The 24593-nt window shown below is 39.4% G+C and overlaps 1 protein-coding gene across 11 annotated transcripts in view; it reads left to right on the top strand.

The window, feature by feature from the left end:
- Positions 1 to 24593, top strand: part of LOC104586793 (PH, RCC1 and FYVE domains-containing protein 1-like) — a 113678-nt gene extending 89085 nt beyond the window's left edge. For 6 of the 11 annotated variants that reach the window (XM_088904099.1, XM_088904101.1, XM_088904104.1 and 3 more), the window contains 4 exons: positions 17312 to 17458; positions 20824 to 21116; positions 21537 to 21632; positions 23628 to 24149. In XM_088904099.1, the coding sequence (XP_088760225.1) occupies positions 17312 to 17458; positions 20824 to 21116; positions 21537 to 21632; positions 23628 to 23766 (675 nt within the window). In that variant the 3' untranslated portion in view covers positions 23767 to 24149. Of the gene's footprint in view, positions 1 to 17311; positions 17459 to 20823; positions 21117 to 21536; positions 21633 to 23627; positions 24150 to 24279 lie in introns of those variants that run through there. The other 5 variants (XM_088904107.1, XM_088904106.1, XR_016085794.1 and 2 more) reach the window with 4 other exon arrangements.

The raw sequence follows: 24593 nt of genomic DNA, 5'->3' as shown, positions 1-24593 counted from the left end.
TTTGGATAATGGTATACTATATCATGGCTCTTGCCAAAAAACACAACGACAAAATGGTGTTGTTGAAAGAAAGAACAAGCATTTGTTTGAAGTGGCTTATGGTTTGTTAATCCATATGAATGTTCCAAAGCGATTTTGGGTTGATGTAGTTGTCACTGTGGCTTACCTAATTAATTGCATGCCGTCGAGATTATTACACTCGCGGGCTCCGCATCAGTTACTTTCCCCTTCATCTCCTCTGTTTTCCATCCCCTCTGCATGTTTGGGTGTTAATGTTTTGTCCAAAACCTTTCTCCCTCATCCAGTAAGTTGGACCCCCATGCAATTCCTTGCGTGTTTCTTGGTTACCCTTCTACTTACAAGGGATATAAGTGCTTTGACCCTGTGTCTCACTAGGTATACATCTCCATGGATGTTTCTTTCTTTGAGTCACATCCTTTCTTTGTTGCCTCACCTCAAGGGAGAGTGGTGGTGAGGTGAGACGTTCTTTCTTTTCCTTCCCGTGCTCCTACTCCCTTGCAGTCCCAATCCCAGCCTTCCCCATGTCAACAGCAGTCTCCAATGCCTCCGCTGCCTTGTCATACTTTTTCTCCTTATACTTGGCAGCATTACAAAGGTCTGTCATTGGATCAGCCACTGAATTCAAGTGTAAAATCAGCTAGCAGCTGTTGTCTTCAGACTCTCATGAGGCAAATCTCATGTTTGTGATCCTTCAGGTATCTCTCAACCTTCTCCTTGTGATGTTGACCTTCCCATTGCCCTTCATAAGAGTGTGAGGGCTTGTATCAAGCATACTATTGCCTGCTTTATTACCGTGCCTTCATTTCTGTTGTTTGTAGTGTCTATCCCTAAGTGTGTGTTACATAGGCCTTGCAATTACCTGAATGGGGAAATGCTATGTGTGAGGAAATTCATGCCCTCCATAAAAACCACACATGGGACCTTGTTGATCTTCCAAAGGGAAAGAAGTATGTTGGTTGTAAGTGGGCGTTTACAGTAAAGCATCGTGTTGATGGGTCTATTGAAAGGTATAAGGCAAGGCTGGTGGCAAAGGGTTATTCACAGACACATGGTGTGGACTATAATGAAACCTTTGCTCCAATTACCAAGATGAACTCTATCAAGTGCTCTTATCCTTGGCTATCAATTTCTCTTGGCATCTTCATCAATTGGATGTAAAGAATGTGTTTTTGAATGGTGATCTCAATGAGGAAGTATATATGGTTCAGCCTCCTGGATTTTAGGCGCAAGGTAGTGAGGATAAAGTTTGTCATTTGAAGAAATCCTTATATGGCCTAAAGCAATCCCCCAAGCATGGTTTGAGAGGTTCAATAGTATTGTCCAACAAATTGACTTTGTCCAGTGCCAAGTTGATCATACATTGTTTATGAAAAGAAGAGGTGAGTTGGTTGCTATTTTGATTGTTTATGTGGATGATATTGTGATAACAGGAAATTGGGGGAAGAAATTCAAGAGCAAAGAAATTTTTGGCTTCACAATTTGAAGTTAAAGATCTTGGACCTCTGAAATATTTCCTTGGTATTGAAGTTGCTCGGTCTGACAAGGGTATCTTTATCTCCCAAAGGAAGTATATTCTTGATCCATTAAAAGATATGGGGAAGCTAGGTGTAAACTAGCCGATTCTCCTATGGATTCAAGTCATAAACTTGGAAATTGTGAGGGTGAGATAGGTTCAGATGTTCATCAGTATCAAAGACTCATTGGGAGGTTGTTATACCTTTCTATGACTTGGCCAGATATTGCCTTTGCAGTGAGTGTTCTAAGCCAGTATATGCACTCACCTAAACCCACTCACTTCAAGGCTGCTAAGAGGGTTCTAGCTTACTTGAAGAAGCATCCAAGTAGGTGTCTCCTCTTTACCAAGCATGGTCACACAAAGGTAAAAGGTTATATTGACGCTGACTAGGCAGGTTCTTGATGCTAGGAGGTCTACTACTGGTTATTGTACTTTTGTAGGAGGGAATTTAGTCACTTGGAGAAGTAAAAAACAGTCCATGGTAGCAAAGTCAAGTGTTGAAGCTAAGTATAGAGTTATGTCTCGAGTTGCAGAAATGTTGTGGTTGAAAAACCTTCTTACTGAGTTGGGTATATGGAATTCAGATCCTATGTCATTGTATTGTGATAACAAGGCTGCTATCAGTATTGCTCACAATCCAGTTCTCCATGAGTGGACCAAACACATTGAGATTGACAAGCACTTCATTCATGAAAGAGTAGAAAGGAGTGAAATTTGTAATTCTATATACCTTTTTTTTTAATCAAAGGAACAATTGGCCAATGCCCTTAAAAAAGGATTGAATGCATGTGCCATGAAGAGTTATGTATCAAGTTGGATACGCATGATTTCTACAACCCAATTTAAGAGGGAGTGCTGTAAGGGGTGTTTTTGTGAATGTTTTAGGCATAGGGGGTTTCTTGTAATTTTTCTTTCTTCCAAGGTCCACTCTGCAATTATTTATCTTGTTAATATATTAGGGTGAAGTGGGTGCTGCCACTAACCCATTCAATTGTTCCCTCACTCTGTCCATTGCCTTCTTCCTTTCTCCTCTCTCCTAGAATATGGTGTGACTAATTACAACTTGTTCATTCATGCACTCTTCTGAAGGACCCGGATTTCCTTCACCACTACGACCAAAGTTCGGCTTAATGAAACCACTGAAAGGAGGGGACCAAGCCTTGTAGCAACCTTCAAAGGAGCAAAATCAGCCACTTCCAACTTCTCATCAAATCAACAGTTGAAACATCCTCAAATAATCTTAGGGTTTTCACCCAATGTAACACTCTAATGGCGATGGCTTCAATAAGGGCATTCCTACTCCTTTCTTTTTTTCTTCTGCAATTGTTCTCAGCTTCCTCTCTTCCCAAATAGTCCAACAGACTTCTGCTCTCATGTATCTCCACAAAAGTTTTCCCCTCTTCGTCCTCTAGCTAACAAAGGTTGGACTAAAAAAGCTTTTACATTTGGCAGAGAGTTCCACCTACACCCAAACAGGGAGAAAAAACATTCCCAAATTGATGATGCAGAGGGCAAGCGATCAATAAGTGATGGGAAGATTCACTATTAGCCTTACAGATGGGATACTAGTGAGGGGATAAGTAACCAATTAGGTCTTTTCTTTTAAAGCAAATAAGTATTAATTCTTTCCAGAAACGCTTACTAGCAAAAGCCTCTAATCCTAAGTTTAATTGTCTTACTCCATACCTCTTTTACTAGAAAAGATATGCCCAAACTGTCACTTGGTTGGGTTAAGGACACAAAGAAAGAGGCACACGTGAATGAACCCAACGGGAAAAGAATCCAATTTCAACAACCACATCTTAAAGGGTTTTAAAACACCCCTTCAAGACTTTGGATCAAAGAAAAAGTGTCGTCCAATTCGCAATCACACAAACCTCTTCTAAACCTCAAACTCCAATCAAGCTCTGAGTTAGAATTGGAAGGAGCCACAAAAGAAGCAATTCATTCTTCCAATTGGAAATTGCATAAAGGGAAGGGAATTGTTCTTTTAATAGTGAGGTGCCCAACCAAACATGTTCCAAAAACTCTACAAGATTACCAAAACAAAGATTATACCTGATATGTGGCAAGAAGAGAGGAAGGATTGCATGGATAGACTTCCAGGGAGAAGAGCTCTTATAGCCCTTGCCGAAACTCTAGCATCCCAACCATCAGCTGCAAGCCCATGGATACTTAGAATTACCTTTACCCACAACTTATCCCTATCAACTGACAACCTCCAAAGCCATTTAGCTAGCAAAGCCACATTCCTTTCCTGAATACTCCCCAAACCTAACCCTCCAAACCTTTTGCTTCTTACTACATCCCATCTGACTCTATGGTCCCTCTCCTCCTCCCTTGGATCCCACAAAATATCCTTCATCATTTTTCCTAACCTCTTAATAACCCCCACTGGAATCCTGAAAACTGAAAGAAAGTACACCGACAAATTTGCTAGTGTGGATTTGATTAGGGTGATTCTACCCCCCAAGGACAAATACTTCTTTTCCATGTGGCCAATTTTTTAGTAAACCTCTCAATTACCGAATACCAGAAATTGTTGCCTCTTGGATACACCAACAAAATTGCTAGTGTGGAACTGATTAGGGTGAGAAATGGTTGCCTCTTGGATTATCCCCCAAAGGCAAACCCAATAGTTCATCAACCATTGAGCAACCTTACACCCCAAAGTTTTGGCCCTTTCTGCAATTTCTCTCTCCATATTGATGCCCACAAAACTTTTATTCCAATTAATTTTCAGGTTTGACATCTTTTCAAGGATAAGTACAACCATCCTCAAATTCTGCACCCATCTAGGATTACCACCATCACAAAAAACAATGGTATCATCAACAAATTGCAAGTGGGTAATTGGAACCTCCTCTCTACCTACCATCCAACCCTTCAACAAGTTTCTAGAATCAGCCCAAGAAATCAATCTTCTAAGCACATCTGCTATTAATGTGAATAAGGAGGAAGGGAGTCCCCTTGTCTTAATCCCCTAAATACCTAGAAATGATCCACCATAGTTCCATTAACCAAAATAATGAAAAGTCCTGACACATCTTGGTATCCATTTACACCATCTATCACCAAATCCAAAGTTTTCTAGAACCTCCAACATAAAAACCCAATCTACCAAGTCATAAGTCTTTTCCAAGTCCAATTTACACACCAAACCTTTTCTCCCAGATCTCTTCAAATCTTCATTAGCTTCATTGGCAATCAAGATTTGGTAAACAATTTGCTTGCCTTCAAGGCTTCAACAAAAGCCCCTTGGCAAGGAGAAATTAAGGAAGGGAGAACAACTTTGATCCTTCTTGAAAGCACCTTAGCAATTATTTTACACAAAAATTTGATCAAACTAATCAGCCTAAAATATTTTGGATGAAAGGCTTCAGATTTTTTGGGATTAAAGCTATAAAGGTAGAATTGAGCCCCGGGTTAATCACTCCTCTCTCAAAGAATTCACTAAGAAACTTTCAGCAAATCCCAACAACCCTGATAGAAAGCCATCGTAAAACCACCGGACCATGTGCTTCGGATCTAACCATTGAGAACACTGCTTCCTTGATTTCTTCCAAATCAAACTCTCTTTTCAACCAACTTTTGGAAGCCTCCGAAAAGTTTGCCCAATCCAAACCATCAATCCACATTCCTTTCAGCCAAGGGACTCCTAAATATTGATTTAAAGAAATGCACAAAATCCATGACAATCTGACTATGTTGGTTTAAAGTAACTCCCTCCACTACCCATTTTGAGACAAATTTTTTTCTCCCCCTCTCATCCATCCATGGAAGTAATGAGTGAAGGACCCCAGACATCTGAATGAATTAAATCAAAAGGAGCATTGACTACATTACTAGAACTTGAATAGTTTGTTTTACAATGTTTAGACATTTGACACAAATTACAATGAAGGACCTCAATCTGGCATGTCAAGGATAGAACAAAGTACTAGACTCCTTGCATTCACTAATATTAGTAGACAATGCCTCGAGAGCTGAACTTATTTCTTCATTGAGATAGTAGAAACCTCCAAACTCACGACCACTCCCAATCATTTGTTTTGCCAACTGGTCCTGGAAAACACAATGAGTGGAATAGGTGACAATACAATCCAAAGTTTTTGTTATTCTAGAAACCAAAAGAAAGTTGGCAGCAAAATTAGGAACATGCAAGGTAGAGTTGAGAGAAAGAGCTTTTCCAAGTTGGATATCCCCTTTCCCATGAACAATAGAGAGACATCGGCAACCCTTACTTTGTTTTGTTCAAAAACTAGATGATAAATGAAAATAAAGAATAATTGTTGGACACGTGTTCAGAAGTTCATGAGTCAATGACCCATGAGTTTAGGGAACAAGACTGAATAGCACCAAGTGCAGAGGCAATATCTGTCTTGGCAAAATAGGAGGAAGCAATAGAGGATTTTTTCAACTGAGCCATAGCTTGATTGAGGTTGTCTACCTATTTATCTATGAACTTGGGGAAGCTATTTGAAGTAGTAGTGGTTTGTCCCGTATCAGATGAAACACTAGTGGTTCCAATTTTATGCATTCCATCCACCATATTTGAGCTTGCTACATGCCCAAGGACTCTCGGCCCTTCACTTGGCTTCCTATCCTTCTGTAGAGCTGCTGGTTTTAGATGGGGGTGCAGAATCCAACATGTATCCTCAGTGTGTTTCTCCCACCATAGTGAGAACACTTCAATTTTTTCTTGTCTCCATCATATGAAGTCTAATCTGACAAGAAATTTAAACACCCTTCCTTCAATTTGTTTTTGATACATTTCCTATCTTCAGAATTTTTTCAATCAATGATGAGATGATGATCAAGTTCTTCCCAGAGCCTTTTGAGGGTAGCAAAGTAAGTAGCAACTGATAAATTTCCTTGATTCAAAACTGCAATGTCTTGTGTCAACCTATAAACCCTTCCATTATTCTTTCATTGTCCATAAGTATTAGATAGCCTCTCCCAAATTTGATGGGTTGTAGGATAGTGCTGAACTATCCTAGCAATCATTGAAGTCATAGAAGACAGCAGCTATGACATAACTAAGGCATTTTTCTCAGTCCAACTCCCATAGGTAGGGTCTTCCATCTTCAGTTCCTTAACCTGTCCATTGATGAATCCCATAGTAGAAACTGCAAAACTCCAATCTGATTTGTAACCTATGAAAGAAAAGTAAGAGAAAAGAAAAATCTGCAGAGAAGAGAAGAAGAGAGAAATAGAAAAGAATGTGAGAAAAGCCAAAATCAGATCTGGCCACCCCTTTCATTAGCTTATATACTCATCTAAAAAAAGGAATACAATGACAAGTATACCGTTAGTAAGTCGGCTACGACTAAAAGCACATAAAAAACACCCTTAACAAAACATAAACTAATGGGCTGTGGGCCAATAACTCTAACTAAACATTATGAACAAGAAATAAGTGTTATCAGCCCAATCTCAACAGTTCTCCATCAAGTTGGAATAGATGTCACACATTCCAAACTTGCATGGATCATGCTCAAGCTTGTTTCTTGCAACACCTTTTGTGAGAACATCAACTAGCTGTAAGTCAGATGCAACATATGGTAGGCACACTTCATCCTATCATGCAAACTTGGGTTATGGGATATGCTAATTGCAGTTTGATTATCATAGTAAATCATCATAGGTTCTTTTGCCTTTATTCCAATATCTCCTAACATGGACTAGACCCAGAGGAGCTTTGAAACGCCATGTACCATAGCTCTGTATTCAGCTTTTGCACTTGACCTTGCTACAACTGACTGTTTCTTAAGCTCAGTTTGGTTGTAGTACAAATACAAATATGTACAGTGCAAATACATACAAAATAATACAAAATACAAGGTTTTACACTCTACAAATTTGTATTTGTACTCCCAAACTGAGCATTACTCTTCCATGAAACCAGATTACCTCCAACAAGAGTGCAAACTCTTGATGTAGATCTCCAACCAGATTACCTCCATCTGAATTCAGTCCAGCAAGAAATTCAAACACCCTGTTTCTTTCAACCAACTTCCTATATGTTGCTGCATCCTTTTGGCTTTCCCATTCAATGGTCTCCAAATGATCAATCTCATGCTAGAGAGATTTCGAGGTAGAGAAGTAAACCAATACAGGTTTCTCCCCCTATTTAAAGTTATTCACTTCACTTTTCAGATCATATGCCCTAGTAACATTCAGGGGCTGTGAGTAGGTTTCCTTAGCAGTCGTCACCCATAAGTAATTTCTACTGATGTGTGGCTGCATAGAGTTGCACAGCCAAGTCATCACTAGATAGTTTTCCTGAACCCATTTAGCATAAGTTGGGTCTTCCTTTGCTGGTTGCTTAATGTCTCCAATTACATATCCAAGCTTCTCCCTTCCTCCAATAGCCATCATAGCCGATTGGGCCCATTCCAAGTAATTTGTGCCATCAAATTTAATGGTAGTAATCTGAAAGGTGTTATCTTACATACTCCCAGACCCCATAGATCCTTCTCCAAAGGATTTTGGTTCCTTCCCAACTGTCTCAGTTGAAAATAGTTCACTTGATGTATGGAACTGTTTGAGATTAGATGCAAAACAGAAACTAAACAAACAAGAGAGGAAGAAAAGAGAGAGAGCTGGCGGCAATGAGTGTTAGAGAGTGAGAGTTTCGAACTTTAACCTCACTCTAACACTCTAAACATTTTATTAAGGTGTTAATCTTTGATAAATTACAGAGAGGCCCTTGAGTGGGCAGAAAAATACAAAAAACAGAACATTACAGAGTATGGGCCCAGAATAAGGCCCATAACAAAGAGAAACATAACATAACATGAAATGACAGTCTATGGGCCATTCGGCCCATCTCCTCTACACTCCCCCTCAAGCTGAGCATAGATGTTTATCATGCCCAGCTTGTCAGTGTCATGTTGAAGCCTTGCCTTGGAAATGCCCTTGGTGAGAAAATCTGCCAATTGTCCTTTAGAATTAATGAATGGAAGACACACTTCACCGGAGGAGACTCTTTCTCAAATAAAGTGTCGATCAACCTCAATATGTTTGGTTCGATCATGTTGTACCGGGTTGTGAGCAATGTTGATGGCAGCCTGATTATCACAGTACAACATCATGGGTTTGTCATGATCAATCCCAAGTTCTTCCATTAAGGACCTTAGCCACAACAATTCCGAGACTCCATGTGCCATGGCTCTATACTCTGCTTCTGCGGAGGATCGGGCCACAACAGATTGTTTCTTACTCCTCCAAGAGACAACATTACCAGCCACCAAACTGCAATACCCTGAAGTAGATCTTCTATCATCAATATTTCTAGCCCAATCAGCATCAGTATAGGCTTCAAGTTTCAGATGACCATGCTTGGTAAATAGAATTCCTTTTCCTGGAGAGCCTTTCAGATAGCACAAAATCTGTTCTACTGCTACCATATGAGTATCTCTAGGAGCATGCATGAACTGGCTAATGCAACTGACAGCATACGCAATATCTGGCCTAGTCATGCACAGATACAGAAGCTTCCCAAGAAGTCTCTGAAAGACCCCTTTGTCTTCCAACAAAGTTCCATCCGAAGCTGAAAGTTTGTGACTCATATCAATGGGAGTTGCAGCTGGTCTTGCACCCAGTTTTCCAGTTTCAGACAACAAATCAAGGACATATTTCCTTTGGGAAATAAGAATCCCATCCTTGGATCTGGCAACTTCTATGCCAAGGAAGTATCTCAACTCCCCCAGATCCTTAATCTCAAATTCTGTACGGAAGAAAGACTTAAGAGCCAGAATGCCTGAGGCATCATCACCAGTCACTATAATGTCATCAACATACACAATGAGATACACTGCTAGAGATCCACTTTTCTTTACAAACAGAGTATGATCTGACTGTGTCTGAACATAGCCGAATTTAACAAGTGCAGCTCTAAATCTCTCAAACCAGGCTCTAGGAGATTGTTTGAGACCATAAAGTGATTTCTTCAATTTACATACCTTTCCTTGCATATCTTTCCCATACATTCCTGGAGGAAGACACATGTAGACCTCCTCATGTAAGTCACCATTCAGAAATGCATTATTTACATCTAACTGATAGAGAGGAAAATCAAAGTGAACTGCCAGAGATAAAAGAACCCTCACAGATGTCATCTTGGCAACAGGGGCAAAAGTCTCCAGGTAGTCAATCCCATATGTCTGTGTGTAGCCTTTTGCAACAAGTCTGGCCTTGTACCTCTCAATAGTTCCATCAGCCCTGTATTTAATGGTAAAGACCCACTTGCACCCAACTGGACCCTTCCCTTCAGGAAAATCCACCACCTCCAAGTACCATTTGCATGTAGAGCATCCATTTCAGTCTTCATGGCATCTCTCCATTCTAGAATCCCAAGAGCTTCTGAGACAGACCTAGGAATGGGGTTAGAAGCAACAGAAGAGAGGTAGGCAAAGTATGAAGGAGAAAGCGGGTCATAAGAAAGGTGTTTGGAAATGCAGTGTGCAGTACACTTCCGCTTCCCTTTCCTAATAGCAATGGGGACATCAAGGTCTGGGAAGGACGATTCCAAAGGAGCTGAAGCAGTACCTGTTATCTCATCTATGATTGGAAATGTATGAGCCTCATCTGTTGTAAGGGAAACTACTTGCTCATTCCTGGATCTCTGCCTTTGATACACTTTGGGATTATGGATAGGACGAGGAGGTAAAGAAATAGGGGCACTAGGACAAGAGGTATGAAGTGATTGATCCTCCTTTGATTCATTTGGTGAGGATACAGGTTTGTCAAGAGGCTCAACTGGGACAGGAAGAGGAAGAGCAAAAACTTGTGACAGACTCTCCCCCTGTGGACAATGTCCTTCCTGAGAGGAACCATAAAAAGAAGAAAGTTCATCAAAGGTAACATCCATAGAAACATGTCGGGTGCCAGTCTTTGGATCAAAACAACAATAACCCTTTTGTGTGGGGGAGTAACCAAGGAAGATACATTTGTGGGCTTTCGGTTCAAACTTATGTCTCTGCACACTTGGAATGTGAACATAGCAGGTACAGCCAAACACACGAAGAGGAATTGGGAAGAGATCCTTGTCTGGATGAAGAAGACAGAAGGGGGATTTAAACCCTAAAACCCTGGATGGCATATGGTTTATGAGATAGGTAGCAGTAAGTACAGCATCACCCCAAAATCTTGTGGGAACATGTGAGGCAAACAAAAGGCTCCTTGCAACTTCAACAATATGTCTATTTTTCCTCTTAGCAACTCCATTTTGTTCAGGGGTTCTAACACAGGAGCTTTGATGAATAACCCCCATGTCAAAGAGATACAAGGATAAACTCTTCTCAAAATACTCTTTTGCATTGTCAGATCTGAAAACCTTAACTCTGGTATCAAATTGAGTTAAAACAAGCTCATGAAATTGCCTCACAAGTCTTGGGACTTCATCCCGGGATTTCATTAAGTATATCCAAGTGAATCTAGAAAAGTCATCAATAAACAGGATAAAATATCTATAACCCCCCATAGAGGATAAGTGGTAAGGCCCCCACACATCAGAGTGCACAATATGAAAAGGAAAAGAGGATCTTTTATTGCTCAAAGGATAATTTTTTCTACAATGCTTTGACAACTGACAGGACTCACAATTGAGACTGGACACACCGACTCCCTTAAACAGTTTGGGAAACAAATGACTTAAAGCAGAAAAAGGTAAATGACCCAACCGACAATGACAACATAATTTGACTGACAGACTCTGGAAAAGTAGAACCAAAAGCAACATTCTTGGGATGATCAAAGCATTGGCCAGGGGTGTCGAGCAAGTATATTCCATTCGCTTCATGGCCACTCCCAATCACCTTCTGAGACTTCAGGTCCTGAAACACATAGTGAGAAGGGAAAAAGGTTACACAACAATTCAATGACTTGGTCAAGCTACTTACAGATAATAAGTTGGTATTTAATTTAGGTACATGAAGAGTAGAAGATAAGAGTAAGGAGTCTGTAGCCTTGACAGTTCCCTTGCCAGAAATAAGGGCAAGAGAACCATCAGCTAAGGTGATTTTGTCACGACCAGGAAGTAAATCATATGAAACAAACAAAGTGGAAAGGTTGGTCATGTGATCAGAAGCACCTGAGTCTATGATCCATGGGGTTTTGAGATTACCTGAGGTGGATGCATGGTTAGCAGAAGCCCTTATACCTGAGTGAGCAAATGCGGTAGTGGCTGGACTTCCAGAAGGGTTGGATGATGAAGTTACACCTTCAAGCTGGCTGATCATCTTTCCAAACTTCTCATATTCAGCTTTCATGGCTGCCAACTGTGCACTGGTAGACTCAACCTCTGTATCTGTGCTTGTGGCTGCATGTGCACTTCCTGTCTTTCTACTATCATTCTTCTTCTGGAATCTGATAGGAACAAGATTGGGATGCAATTTCCAGCACTTGTCCTTTGTGTGTTTCGGCTTCTTACAATATTCACACACCAGCTCCTTCTTTCCTGTGCCACTGTGAGTTCCTGTAACCCCTTAGGGTTTTCTCAAAATATTCTTTTGCATTGTTAGATCTGAAAATTTTGATTCTGGTATCAAATTGGGTTAGAACAAATTCATGGAACTACCTCACAAGTCTGGGAACTTCATCACGGGACTTCATCAAAAATATCCAAGTATATCGTGAAAAATCATCAATGAACAAGATAAAATATTTGTAGCCACCAATAGAGGGTAAGTGGTAAGGCCCTCACACATCAGAGTGCACAATATGGAATAGAGAAGAAGATCTTTTATTACTCAAAGGGTAACTACTTCTACAATGTTTTGACAACTCACAAGACTCACAATGAAGACTTGACAAACTAATTCCCTTAAATAGTTCTGGGAATAAATGACTCAATGAAGTAAAAGAAAGATGACCCAAATGAAAATGACATAACATGACACGACTGACAAACTCTGAAGATGTAGATCCAAAGGCAGCTTTCCCAGGTTATCCTTGGCCCAGTCCAAGAGTGTCCAGCATATATATTCCATTCGCCTCATGGCCACTCCTAATCACTTTTTGAGACTTCAGATCCTGAAAAACACAGTAGGAAGGAAAAAAGATTATACAGGAGTTCAAAGAATTAGTTAAGCTGCTTACAGATAACAAATTTGTATTTAGTTTGGGTACATGAAGAGCAGAAGGAAGTACCAAAGAGTCCGTAGCTTTGATGGTTCCCTTGCTAGAGATAGGAGCAAGAGAGCCATTGGCTAGGGTGATTTTATCACGGCCAGGAAGCACCAGAATCAATAATCCAAGGGATCCTACGATTACCTGAGATAGTTGCATGGTTGGCAGAAGCCCGTATACCTGAATGAGCAAATGCAGAAGAGGTTGAATTTCCTAGAGGATTGGAAGAAGAGGCCGCACCCTCTAGGTGACTGATCATCCTTCCAAACTTCTCATACTCTGCCTTTATAACTGCTAATTGTTCACTAGCAGTCCTCTCTTCAGTTAGGCATCTGTCACTATCTGGACCAGCAGCAATATTGGCACTTCTTGCCTTCAAAACGAAGGGGAAGAAACTCCGGATGCAGTTTCCAACACTTGTCTTTTGTGTGTTTTGGTTTCTTATAGTACTCACAAATAACTTCTTTCTTCCCTGAGCCAACTGGGTTTCTTATAATTCCCTTAGGTTTCACCCCCATGTTAGCAAAGTGATCATTTAGACTAGCCCCTTGAACCTGGACTAGTCTCTTGCTTTCTTCACTGCTTACCAAGGCATAGGCTTGAGACAACGAAACACTATCCTTGGATAAGATGTTCTGCTTTGTGATGTCATACTCGGGATTCAGTCCCGTCAAAAACTCAAACACCATGTTTCTCTCAACTAGTTCCTTGTAGGTTTCAGCATCATTAGTGCTTTCTCAGGCTACAGTTTCCATCAAGTCAATTTCTTGCCAAAGAGATTTCAGTATTGAGAAATAAACAGCCAAAGGTTTCTCCCTTTGCCTTAAATTTTTCACATCACCCCTCAGCTTGTATGCTCTGGCTACATTTAATTTCTGGGAATAGGTTTTAGCAACACTGTCCCATATTTCCTTTGCTGAATTCATCCACAAATAGTGTTGACTAATTTGAGGTTGCATTGGGTTAGATCCTATTACAATATAATTTTCTTGCATCCATTTTTCATAGGATGGATCATCTTTCGAGGAAGCCTTCTTGCTCCCGGAGATATAACCCCATTTGCCTCTACTACAGATATGAATTTTTACTGATTGTGACCATGCCAAATAATTAGTTCCATCTAACTTGACTATGGTCACAGCCAGTAAAGAGTCAACAAAGGCTCCTGGAACCTGTCTGGATTCAGCAACATGCTTGTTTTCAACTTCCGAAGGGTCCATCTTCTAAAACACTTCAAAAATAACTTCTAATAACTTCAAATAACAATCAATGAAGACAAAAAATATTGTGTTGTGAATCAACCTCTATGCAGCCGTACCTATTAACTGCATCACACCCGAAACCCAGGAGAAACAGAAAAAACTCAGTTGCACCTTGTAGACTTCACAGAACACCGAGCAACTTGAATCGATCTTCAAGATGAAGAACAAGAAGTCTTTCAGTCACTGAGCGCCAAGGTCAAACTCCCTGTGGGGCCTACAAGCAGATTTCTCCAGTTAATTAGGGTTTTGGGCAACACACTTGATACTGTCAAGGGGACGACAAAGATAGCCTCCTCTCCAAAAACCACTAACAACTAGGCTGAAAAATATTTCTTTGACTATTCATCCAATTCAGTTCTCCATACACACTGTGTATGGGAAGAAAGAGGAGAAAAGAGAAAAAGAACAGCCCGCTCTGGTACCAAGAAGAAAAACAACCTTCTGAAATGAACGGAGTGTTCAAAAAGATGCAGAAAAGTGATTGAGAATAGCAGAAATCAGGATTCAAGAAGAGAGAAGAGGAAGAAGAAGGTGGCGGCAATAAGGGTTCAGAGAGAGATTTTTTAACATAATCTCCTCTTACACCCCTAATCCTATTTCATTAACTTAATTTCAGTAATTTACAGAGAGGCCCTTAGTTGGGCAAATAATTAAAAAGTACATAACATAAGAGAAAAGGCCCAAGTTGAGGCCCATTACAGCAAAGAACATAAAGAAACAAAATAAGAAAACAGCCTATGGGCCATTCGGCCCATCTTCTCTACAAAGGTTTAGCCCCTAAACCTTAATCTGATCCAAAGAACTCTGATTCTTCCTGGTTATTGGTGATCTCCAAAATTGCAGATCTTGGGCAGAAAGAATTTCTCCAACAAACCTCCAAGAATCAGGAAAAACAGGCTGAAATATCCAGCCCTAGTATATCCTCATGTATCCAGCTGGAACAAACCTACATTTTTTTTTCTTTTGAAAAAAGGTAAGGTAAATTTATTAGAACAGAACAAGAGATTACAGAGGGGGCCCACTGAAGGAGCAACAGACCGGGTCCAAGACCCTAAACTAAATTACAGCTCAAACAGACTTCTAGACCCCATCTGGGCTCCAAGCACCCTGGTCTGAAGACCTTTAGCAGCTGCTGTCCAAGAAACTAACTTGCCAAAAGAAATTAGACAATCTACATCCTTGGAACTGTTTCGGAAAATTCTTCTATTTCTTTCCGCCCAGATGGTACTAATCACTGCTGCAGGAACAGGCATCCACACACTTTTTGCAGGCCCTGGAGCTCCCAGCACCATAGCAGATCCATCACAGGATTTGGCATAACCCAAGATAATCCCCAAGGAGGAGAGAAAATGCCCCCAAATTTCTGCAAAAACAGGGCAATGAAGGAACATATGGTTGTTCTCCTCTTCTCCTTGGCCATACTGCACAGACAGCAGATCTTGGATCTGTATACCTCTTCTAATCAGGTTCCTTATAGATAGACTTCTATCCAAAACTACAGCCCAAACCAAAGCATTTACTTTAGAGGGGGGTGTCGGATTCCAGATTTTGTCAGCAGGAACATCAGCTCTATCTCCAGTTGTTAAGTTTCCGGAAATGGATTTAACTGAAAAAAGCCCATCTGCAGTCCAGTTCCAAATCCAAGTGTCTTCTTCCAACTGATTGGACAGAAACTGAAACAGCTCAACCACTTGGTCAATTTCCCAATCTTGGAACTGTCTTCTGAAATAAGGGCTCCAGGAAATGCTGTTGTCCCTCACTTCATAGCAGTCAGCCACCATTGCCTCCTGATTCTCTGCAAGCTGGTATAACTGGGGAAATAACTCGGCTAAAGGCCTGCTATTGCACTAAATGTCCTTCCAGAATCTCAGTCTGTGACCAGATCCAAGCCTTAGAGATAATCCTCTCTTTAGAAGTGGAGAAACTTCCATAGTTTTTTTTCTTTTTTTTTTTTGAAAGAAGTTAATTGATTTCATTAAAAGGAGAGAAGGGTACACAAGAAGGTGTACAAATACATGACAGGGGTCAGACCCCTGAGAATTACACAGGAGGAGTTTTGTCACAATACAAGGACTCCAGAGTGGCACCTAATTTTGCTAATCCATCTGCAAGGGCGTTTAGCTCCCTTGAATCCAGTACAGAGAAACATTTGTAAGAGCCAATAGATCTCTTGCCTCTGTTAAGAAGTGACTAAGTCTCCACAATCCAGCTTCCTGTTGTCCTAACCTTTTTATAGTGTTTGCTGAGTCACCTTCGATGGAGAAGTTCTGAATACCCTGTTTGCCGACTAGGCGAATCCCTGTAAGAGCTGCTAACACTTCTGCCTTTGTAGAGTCAGCTATTCCAATCAGTCCACTGTATACCCAGCAGATGAGCCCATTTTCATCTCTTAGGGTTCCCCCTATGCCGGCAACTCCAGGGTTACCCAAGACACTTCCATCAAAGCTTAGAGTCCAAGTTCCTTCCCTTCTTATTGAGGGGACTCTGGGGGTGTATGGAATAGAGGGGGAGGAGTGCAGAAAGTAATACACATTCCTGTTGAGGTCATTAACATTGAATCCTTTGAACTCTTCTGAGCTGGAAGCCCACAGATTGCAGTGATAAGCAATGTGATTGAGCAGCTGACCCTTAGATTGAGCATTTCACTCTTCTGAGCTGGAAACTTCCATAGTTTTCTTCCATAATGAACACCCTGAAGAGGAGAAGTTTGATACAATTACCCAATCACCTGTCTGTATCATACTTTGCCACTAGTAATTTCCTCCACCAGCTTTCCCTCAACTGGAACAAGCCTACATGGGAACCCTATCAGGCCCTAAACCCTGCTCTGCTATCATGAAGGCTGGTGCTGTTCAGAGTCAGCCAGTATTCTGGTGCAGTTTCAGCAAGAAAACCAAGAAAAAATAAAGAGAAAACCAGAAGAAAGAAGAGAGGAAGAGAAGAGAAGAGAAGAGAAGAGAGGAAGAATGAGAAGAGAAAGAGAGCAGATCTAATCTATTTCTGCCACCCAGATTTATTATTTATATGTTTCTATCATAAAAATAACTACAATGACATCTATGCCCCTGCCAACCAAACCACTACTTAACAGACAATAACAGCAACAATAACAGTAGCTAAAAAGGCCCAGAAAGACTACTAACAACCAAATGAAAAATAGTAACTAATATGGCAGGGACCACACTAATTTACCGGACTGTTTCTCCACATTACCTATACCGATATCTTACCCTATGGCCATTAGTATTCTTGCCATGTGCAGGTATCTAGTTATCAAACCTTGTATATCACTAGACCCATAAAATAACTACTTGATTGTGTATTAGTTTTTTAAACTGATTGCAAGACCACTAAGCAAGATTTTACCTGGATTCTATAGGTGGAAAATCTGACCTACAAATCCCAAGTCCTGGAAGCTAAGTTAGAAAGTACATCAAAGCAACTAAAGGAAGCCACTGCTCTAGCAAGGGATGAAGCTGAAAAATGCAAGGCTGCAAAGGAAGTAATCAAATGTTTAACCATACAGGTGAGGTTAAGACATGCTAAACTTTCATGTTGTTTAACAACAACAACAACTACTACTACTACTACCACTACTACATCCATAGTGATGTTGATAGTAATAAGGCCAATAACAATGTAATAATCCTTATAATGCATTACCTTTTCTCCAAATATATATATATATATATATATATATATCACTTGAGTATCACTCCCTGTAAATATCATCAATATAAACCACCAATATAATCTTCCTATACACATTGCCATAGCTGAATACTAAGTGATCAACCCAGCATTGTTTCATACCAAACTCCACAAATTAACTAAACCACTCAAACCAAGCCATTATCTATTGCTTTAGGTGATATATTTCTCTTTGTAACCTACATACTTTATCCTCCATCCAAGCAACAAATCCAATGAGATTGTTCCATGAACACTTCTTCTTGTAAGTCTCTATGTAGAAAAGCATTTTTAATATTGAGTTAAAGCAATGCCCAATTGAAATTAGTTGGGAGAGTTAATGACTTGAACAAACCCAACCTTAGCTATGGAAAAGAATGTCACAAAGTAGTTTATCCCATATTTTTAGGTATACCTTTTTGCTACCAGCAAAGCCTTTGCTATGGAAAAGAATGTCACAAAGTAGTTTATCCCATATTTTTAGGTATACCTTTTTGCTACCAGCAAAGCCTTTGATCACTCAATAGTCCTGTTGGGCAGGGACTTTATAGCATATACCCAACAATAGCTAACAACATGTTTACCAAGAGGAAGAGGAGGCGACCTTGTACAAGTGTGAGAAAATGGTTCAAGTCTGAGAGTCCATTTTGTCTGAAAAAATGCCAAATGTTAGGATCATACACAGTTTACCCCTCCCAAGACCCCAGATAGTTGGGACCAACATTGGGTAATGGTCTTTTTTTATAAAGGATAACAAGATAGAACTGTTTATGGGAATGAGATAAATGATCAAATATTCAAGGGAAAAAATACAACATTAGGGGAGAGGATTATGCTAGGAAGAAATTCAAAGAATCGGAAGAGAAATATCCATTGCATCTGAGGATGACTGATGCTGATCCAGAAGAAAGCTTTTCAAATTCTGTTGACAGTCACAGTAGACACAGTTTAGAAGTGCAGGAGCTATCAATGAAAGGAATGAAGATGTGGTTGTAGGAGTTATTAATGAAAAGAGTGAAGTTTTAGTAGCTGATCAGATAATTGAGCTTATAAGGACTAAAACAAGAGTATATGACATGTAAGTTTAGTACTAGTAGAAGTGCATAGGGATACACTTGAGATTGGAGACCAAGAGATAACTCAATGTGATCATTTCCGATACCTTGGTTCAATAATTCGTAACAAGAGAGAGATTAAGGAGGATGTCACCCAAAGAATTAGAGCAGGATGGGCAAAACGGATGGGTTCATCTGGAGTTTTATGTGATAGGTAAATACCACTTAGACTAAAAGGAAAATTCTATAAAACAACTGTAAGGCCAGCTATGTTGTATGGAGCAGAGTGTTGAGCAGTCAAGTAACATGTCCAAAAAATGAGTGTGGCAGAAATGTGAATGCTAAAATGGATGAGCATAAAACTAGAAAGGATAGGATCGAGAATGCAGTCATCCATAGGAACCTAGGAGTAGCCCCAGAAGGTGATAAAATGAGAAAGTAGTCTAAGATGGTTTGGTCACATGCATAGAAGACCATCAACAGCACCAATTAGAAGAAGTGATTTGTCACAAGTTAAAGGGGCTAGAAGGGCAAGGGGTAGACCAAAAAGGACGTGGGTAGAAGTAGTAAGAAATGATTTAAACACACTGGATATGGATTTAAGTAGAACGGATTGATCATGTAGCCGACCCCCTATAGTTGGGATAAGGCATGGTGGTGGTTCTGGAACTGGAAAGGATTAATGATGAGTTTAGGGATATCTTGGAGGTCAGGAAGGCTAATCTTGCAGTTAAAAAAGTTCATGAGTCAAAAAAAAGAAACAAGAATTTGGTCCAAATGCTTTCACAGTGGATATGGCTTGAAATAGAACGGATTGGCAAAACAGAATTAGTGTAGATGATGATGGTGGTGGTGGTTATGGAACTGGAAAGGATTAATGATAAGCTTAAGGATATCTTGGATGTCGGGAAGGCTAATCTTGCATTAGAAGGTTCAAGAATCAAAAACAAATATGTCTTTTAGGGCTTGGACCAAATAAGAAAGTGATGAAATTCAAGAAATTATCAAAGGAGTGGAGAGTTCCCCCCCCCCCCCCCTTGTTGGATGTTAGGCTTGTGAAAGGGTAGTATTTGTATGGTTGGGGTGGTTTTTTAGGCTTTTTTTGTTGGAGTGTTGGGTTTCTGGTGTGTTTCTTTTGTTGGGTGGTTGTTTGCCCTGGAAATGTTTGGAGGGTCAGAATTTTTTTTCTTGGGTGACTACTGGTCACCTTCTTTGTATTTGTCTTTTTCTTTTAATAAATTTTTATTTTATTATAAAAAAATGACTTCTAGGGATGATCACAGGCCACTAGAAAATCTGATTCCATATTATAACTACTGTTATATTATAGAGAAGACAAAATAGAGAGGGCAAGAGAAATTGAAAGAATGGTGGAATAAAGAAAAGTAATCTCTCCACCAGGTGGCTGATGTTTATATAGCCTCTCAAGTACAACTGAAATGCAAGTTTTGCCCTTATGAAGTGGGACCAAACTCAAGTAATAAAAACAGAACTTAAAGTAATAACAAGAATGACAAAAACTGGTGAACTCAGGCTCCTAGCGTAACCTGAAATACATTAGGGCAGAAATGGAATCCAAATCCAAATTAGAAAAAAAAAAGAGAGAAAGAACATTGCATATCATGAAATGAAGATTATACCTGCATATTGTTGATAGCCATATTCTATCTATATTCGTTGGGAATAATATGACATCTTTATTCAATTTTATGGCCATTTAACTGGGCCACTATATGTAACACCTCATAATGTTATCTAGCTCAGACTCACTTGTTTTTATTTTTACATTGTGCTCTTGAGCTTATTGGGAGCAAATTTTCCTTGACAAACATATCCTATATTAACCAAGTTCTTAAGTAGTTCTTGTTTTGATAATAACAATACTGTGTTTTGCATGATACCCCTACAGTATGTTCTTTTTATGCATAAAAATGTACCCAGGACCTACCCATATTGAAAATCAAAAGAGAATATGAAGGGATCCAAATTTTTGTTCCAACATGGAAAATGATGAGAGGACTGGGAACTCATCATCATCATCCCATGAATCAGTTGTTTTCCCATTTGTCTCCTACAGTTCCCACGTGTTACTACTACATGCATCACTTGGCATTCTAGTGCTAATATATGGTCAATGTTCTACCAGTTGAAAGACATGGCTGAAAGGGTGCCTGGTGGATTTACTATCAACAGCGAATCAGGTTCAGTTGCTGGACAAACATCCAATGCTCTAAGCCTTGTTTCTACTGAGAACCACTTGAACAGCCTTACTTCTCTTGAACAAGGTTCCACTGACATCCAGGCGAATCCATACTTATGCAATAGAAACCAGGCACAAACTGAACCAACAGATTGGGTTGTACAAGATGAACCAGGAGTCTACATAACTCTTTCCTCCTTGCCAGGTGGTGGCAATGACCTCAAACGCATACGCTTCAGGTATGAGAACAATACCATCTACTTTGTTCCTAGTTGGTGGTCAAAAGGAATTTTCCAGATTCCAACTTATTTGCAAAGGGCAAAATAGAGAAGCAGTACCTTGGTTCTGGCCCAGTCTACATCCTTCCTAGAGTAAACCTTGAAATAGAGATTCATGTATGTATAAAAGGATTAAGCCCTGCTCTATCTTATTGAATATGTGGTTGGGATCAGAACCTTAAATTGGATGTCATATTTTGGTTGATCATGATCTGAGATAGAGCTAGACTGTATTTACTTGATACTTGACATTGTTAGTGTACATTATTTCATAGTGCATATTGGTATTCGAGCTATATTTGATTTACAAGTCAGATAAGATGCAGGTTCTCCACAAAAAAAAAGGAATCTTCACTATGGGCTCGTTGAAATTGATTGCAGGCAACATCTGCAAAGTAAAACCAAATCCAGTATAATCCAGATCCACCTGGACCTAGTTCATTTATGCCCTAATATTTGGTTTTTAGGCTGTGCTTGGTAAGAATACAAGTGCTGAACCAAAGTAAATTTGCACTTTGGTTTAGTTTTGTATGCATTTGGTAAGAATGCATTTTTGTGTTGAAAATGAAAGTAATTTTTTTGACATTTTTGCATTCAAAATGGGAGCAATGTTTGCTTCCACAAAATTTTGCACTCAATGTTGGTCAATGTAGAAAAGGTAGATCACGGTCTTGAAATTCATGTTTGTACTTTATACAACCACAACCAAATAAAGTTGGTAAGAATACAAAGTTTACCAATGCAAAACCAAACCAAGTTTGCATTTTCATAAACCAAACATATTTGCATTTGCACTCTTACCAAAAGAAGCATTACTAAAATCTCCATGTGTGCCTTAGAAGTATCATTTATGGGCCAAATGGCACAAGCTCTCAGATAGAGTACAAGACAAATTATTACCAATTGCACAGATCTAACCAATGGCTTTGGTAACTTATTTTTAGCCAGTCAAGTTTTTCACTCTTGATGAGATGGTTAAAACCATCATCTCTTCTTCTTAGGGTTCTAAATGATCAAACTGAGACTACATCCGTGCTATGATATTATATTAAATAAAAGAGTATAAACCATCAGTCCATCAAGCATGCCATCACATTGTCCTTGTATAATAAAGATGCAATTCCCTGATACCCAGAAAGTCTGGCATTTCTATGAAGGTTTTCCTTGCATATCCCAGTCTTTGCCATTGTATTTCCAATTTTATTTACTAACGTTGTTTATCTACATACATAAATATGCATGCATGAATGTTCATTCTTTGGATAAAGGATCTACTGCATTCATATCTCAGTCAACCATTATTTGAATTTTGAAGGCACCTTATAGGAAGCTTGTTTCTGGTTTCACAACCTCTCTTTTCAACTGCTCTCTCCTGGGAAGATTTTTGTTTTTGTTTGATACCGAGCATTTTCTGCATCTCTTTTGAACTAAGGCCTGTGAACCAACTAAAAGCTTAAATGCCTCAGTTCCAATGCCCTGGACTATGGAGGGTATAAAGCAAGAGGGAAAAAAAGAACCTTACCCAGTGATGATCTTAGCTATCAGAGGTCTTGGAAGAGATAGACTGGATACAGACCTAACCCCTGGCAATTTTTGCATTAAGTGGTGGCTCTTAGATTTGAACCATGTTGTCACACTTGTCAGCCCAAGATTTTTCCCTTCATACCAAGCAATAACCCCCAACTGTACAGCAAGAAATACCTATAAAAGAAAATTGATATTACATAGTAAGAAATGCATACGACAATCATAGTAGTAATATTGTTGATCACCAGTACATCTTTTAGTTAGAACTTGTCAATGGGTCGGGTCTGATTTGGGACAGGGTGTACCAATCCCAAACTGATTATTAATCAGTCCCATATGATAGACCCAACCGTCCCAGTTATTAATTGGGACAATCGGATCTGACCCAATTATACTTGAGATCTATAATAACCTATGATAATAGCAATTTAAAACTTTATTTTTGATGATATAATGTTAATAAAAATGATGGTAAAATAGTAACTGTTTATATGTTGATAAAAAAGTGTGTAATCTTTTTTTTTTATTGAATAAGCAGTTTTTAATCAAAATTATCTTAGATACTACATATGAAATTTACCCTTTTGGACATAAAATATAACAAAAATTACAAGAAAACCAAGAAGCCTTTATATATTATTAACTATGTAAACAGTTCGAGTCTGAATTGGTTTGGAATGGCACGAACCAGTCCCAACCCAATTATTAATTGGGACAAAGCCACAGAACCAGAACCAACATTATTGGTTCGGTCCGTTTGGTTCTGTTGGGTATAGTGGCCCTTATAGAAGGCACAAACATAAATGCCCTTTCACTAAACCAATTGGAAGGGTGTTTCAATCATCCATGTAGTCATTTTTTTATCAGTAACCCCTCTGTAGTCACTGATAATGCATGTTGTGTCAATAATCTGTACTTATTCAATTCCTCTTCACTTTTCTGCAGTCGGAAACATTTCAGTGAGAAACAAGCAGAGAAATGGTGGGCTGAAAACAGGATAAAGATCTTCCAGCGGCACAACATCCTTGGTACAGAGAAATCCATAGGCATTTCATCAGCAGCACCAGGAGAGAAAGCAGCCTAAATAATTGATACTAATGATATACATAACCCTCCCCACTAACGGTAATTGTAAATTCTTTTTGCACCGCTTATGTGGGGCTTGCTATGTTAGAAGGATCCATGGGTTAGATTGCAGGTAGTCGGAAAAGAATTGAAGCATTCAAGCAAATAAGAAAACATATATCAAGGAATCTGGATATTCTGCTGCCTGTGTTGAATTTATGCAGTTGTGTCACTCTCAAGTTTACTGGATGGATTTCATGTATTTCCAGTTGAGGTACTTGTTAGTTTTTCACAGCATAATTTTTGTTTTTCGGCCCTTGTTCTCTGGGTTTCCATTAACTTGTATTAGACTAGATTAGATTTTCTTGAAAGAAACCAAAGAAAATGCTAGCTTATTTCACAGAGGATAGCATTGAAAAGCTTGTGGATGCATGAAACTTAATTGATATTTCCACAGTATACTAATTGTACAGAGAGACATGGTACTTAAATCACTAATTTATCTAGTTCAACTGATACATTATTCTATCAGGTAGTTTTGGAGTCAGGAGTTTGGACCATCAAATTGATTGCTTCACTTCCGGATGCTTATCACAACCCAAATTAATCTTCCCGGGTCCTGGATATTGTTGAAAGAAAAGCATATTAGCAGGAAATTCCTTCTTATCTTTGAACCGAGTATGTACGGAAGAGCAACTGATTTTGAGTCACCAAAATCACTTCATTACCTTTTTCAGGGACCCATCTTTTGCTAATTTTCGGACTTATCCCTTCCATGTTGCAATAAATAACTGTGAATTGTTTCCATTTAATGCCCATTTGGCCAGTTTGAGCCTTCTTATTAAA

Source organism: Nelumbo nucifera, chromosome 4 (genome assembly GCF_055504915.1).
Source record: "Nelumbo nucifera cultivar China Antique chromosome 4, China Antique-T2T, whole genome shotgun sequence".
NCBI lineage: Eukaryota > Viridiplantae > Streptophyta > Magnoliopsida > Proteales > Nelumbonaceae > Nelumbo > Nelumbo nucifera.
Note: the sequence above shows the minus strand (reverse complement) of the source record. Positions and strands in the feature narration are given on the sequence as shown.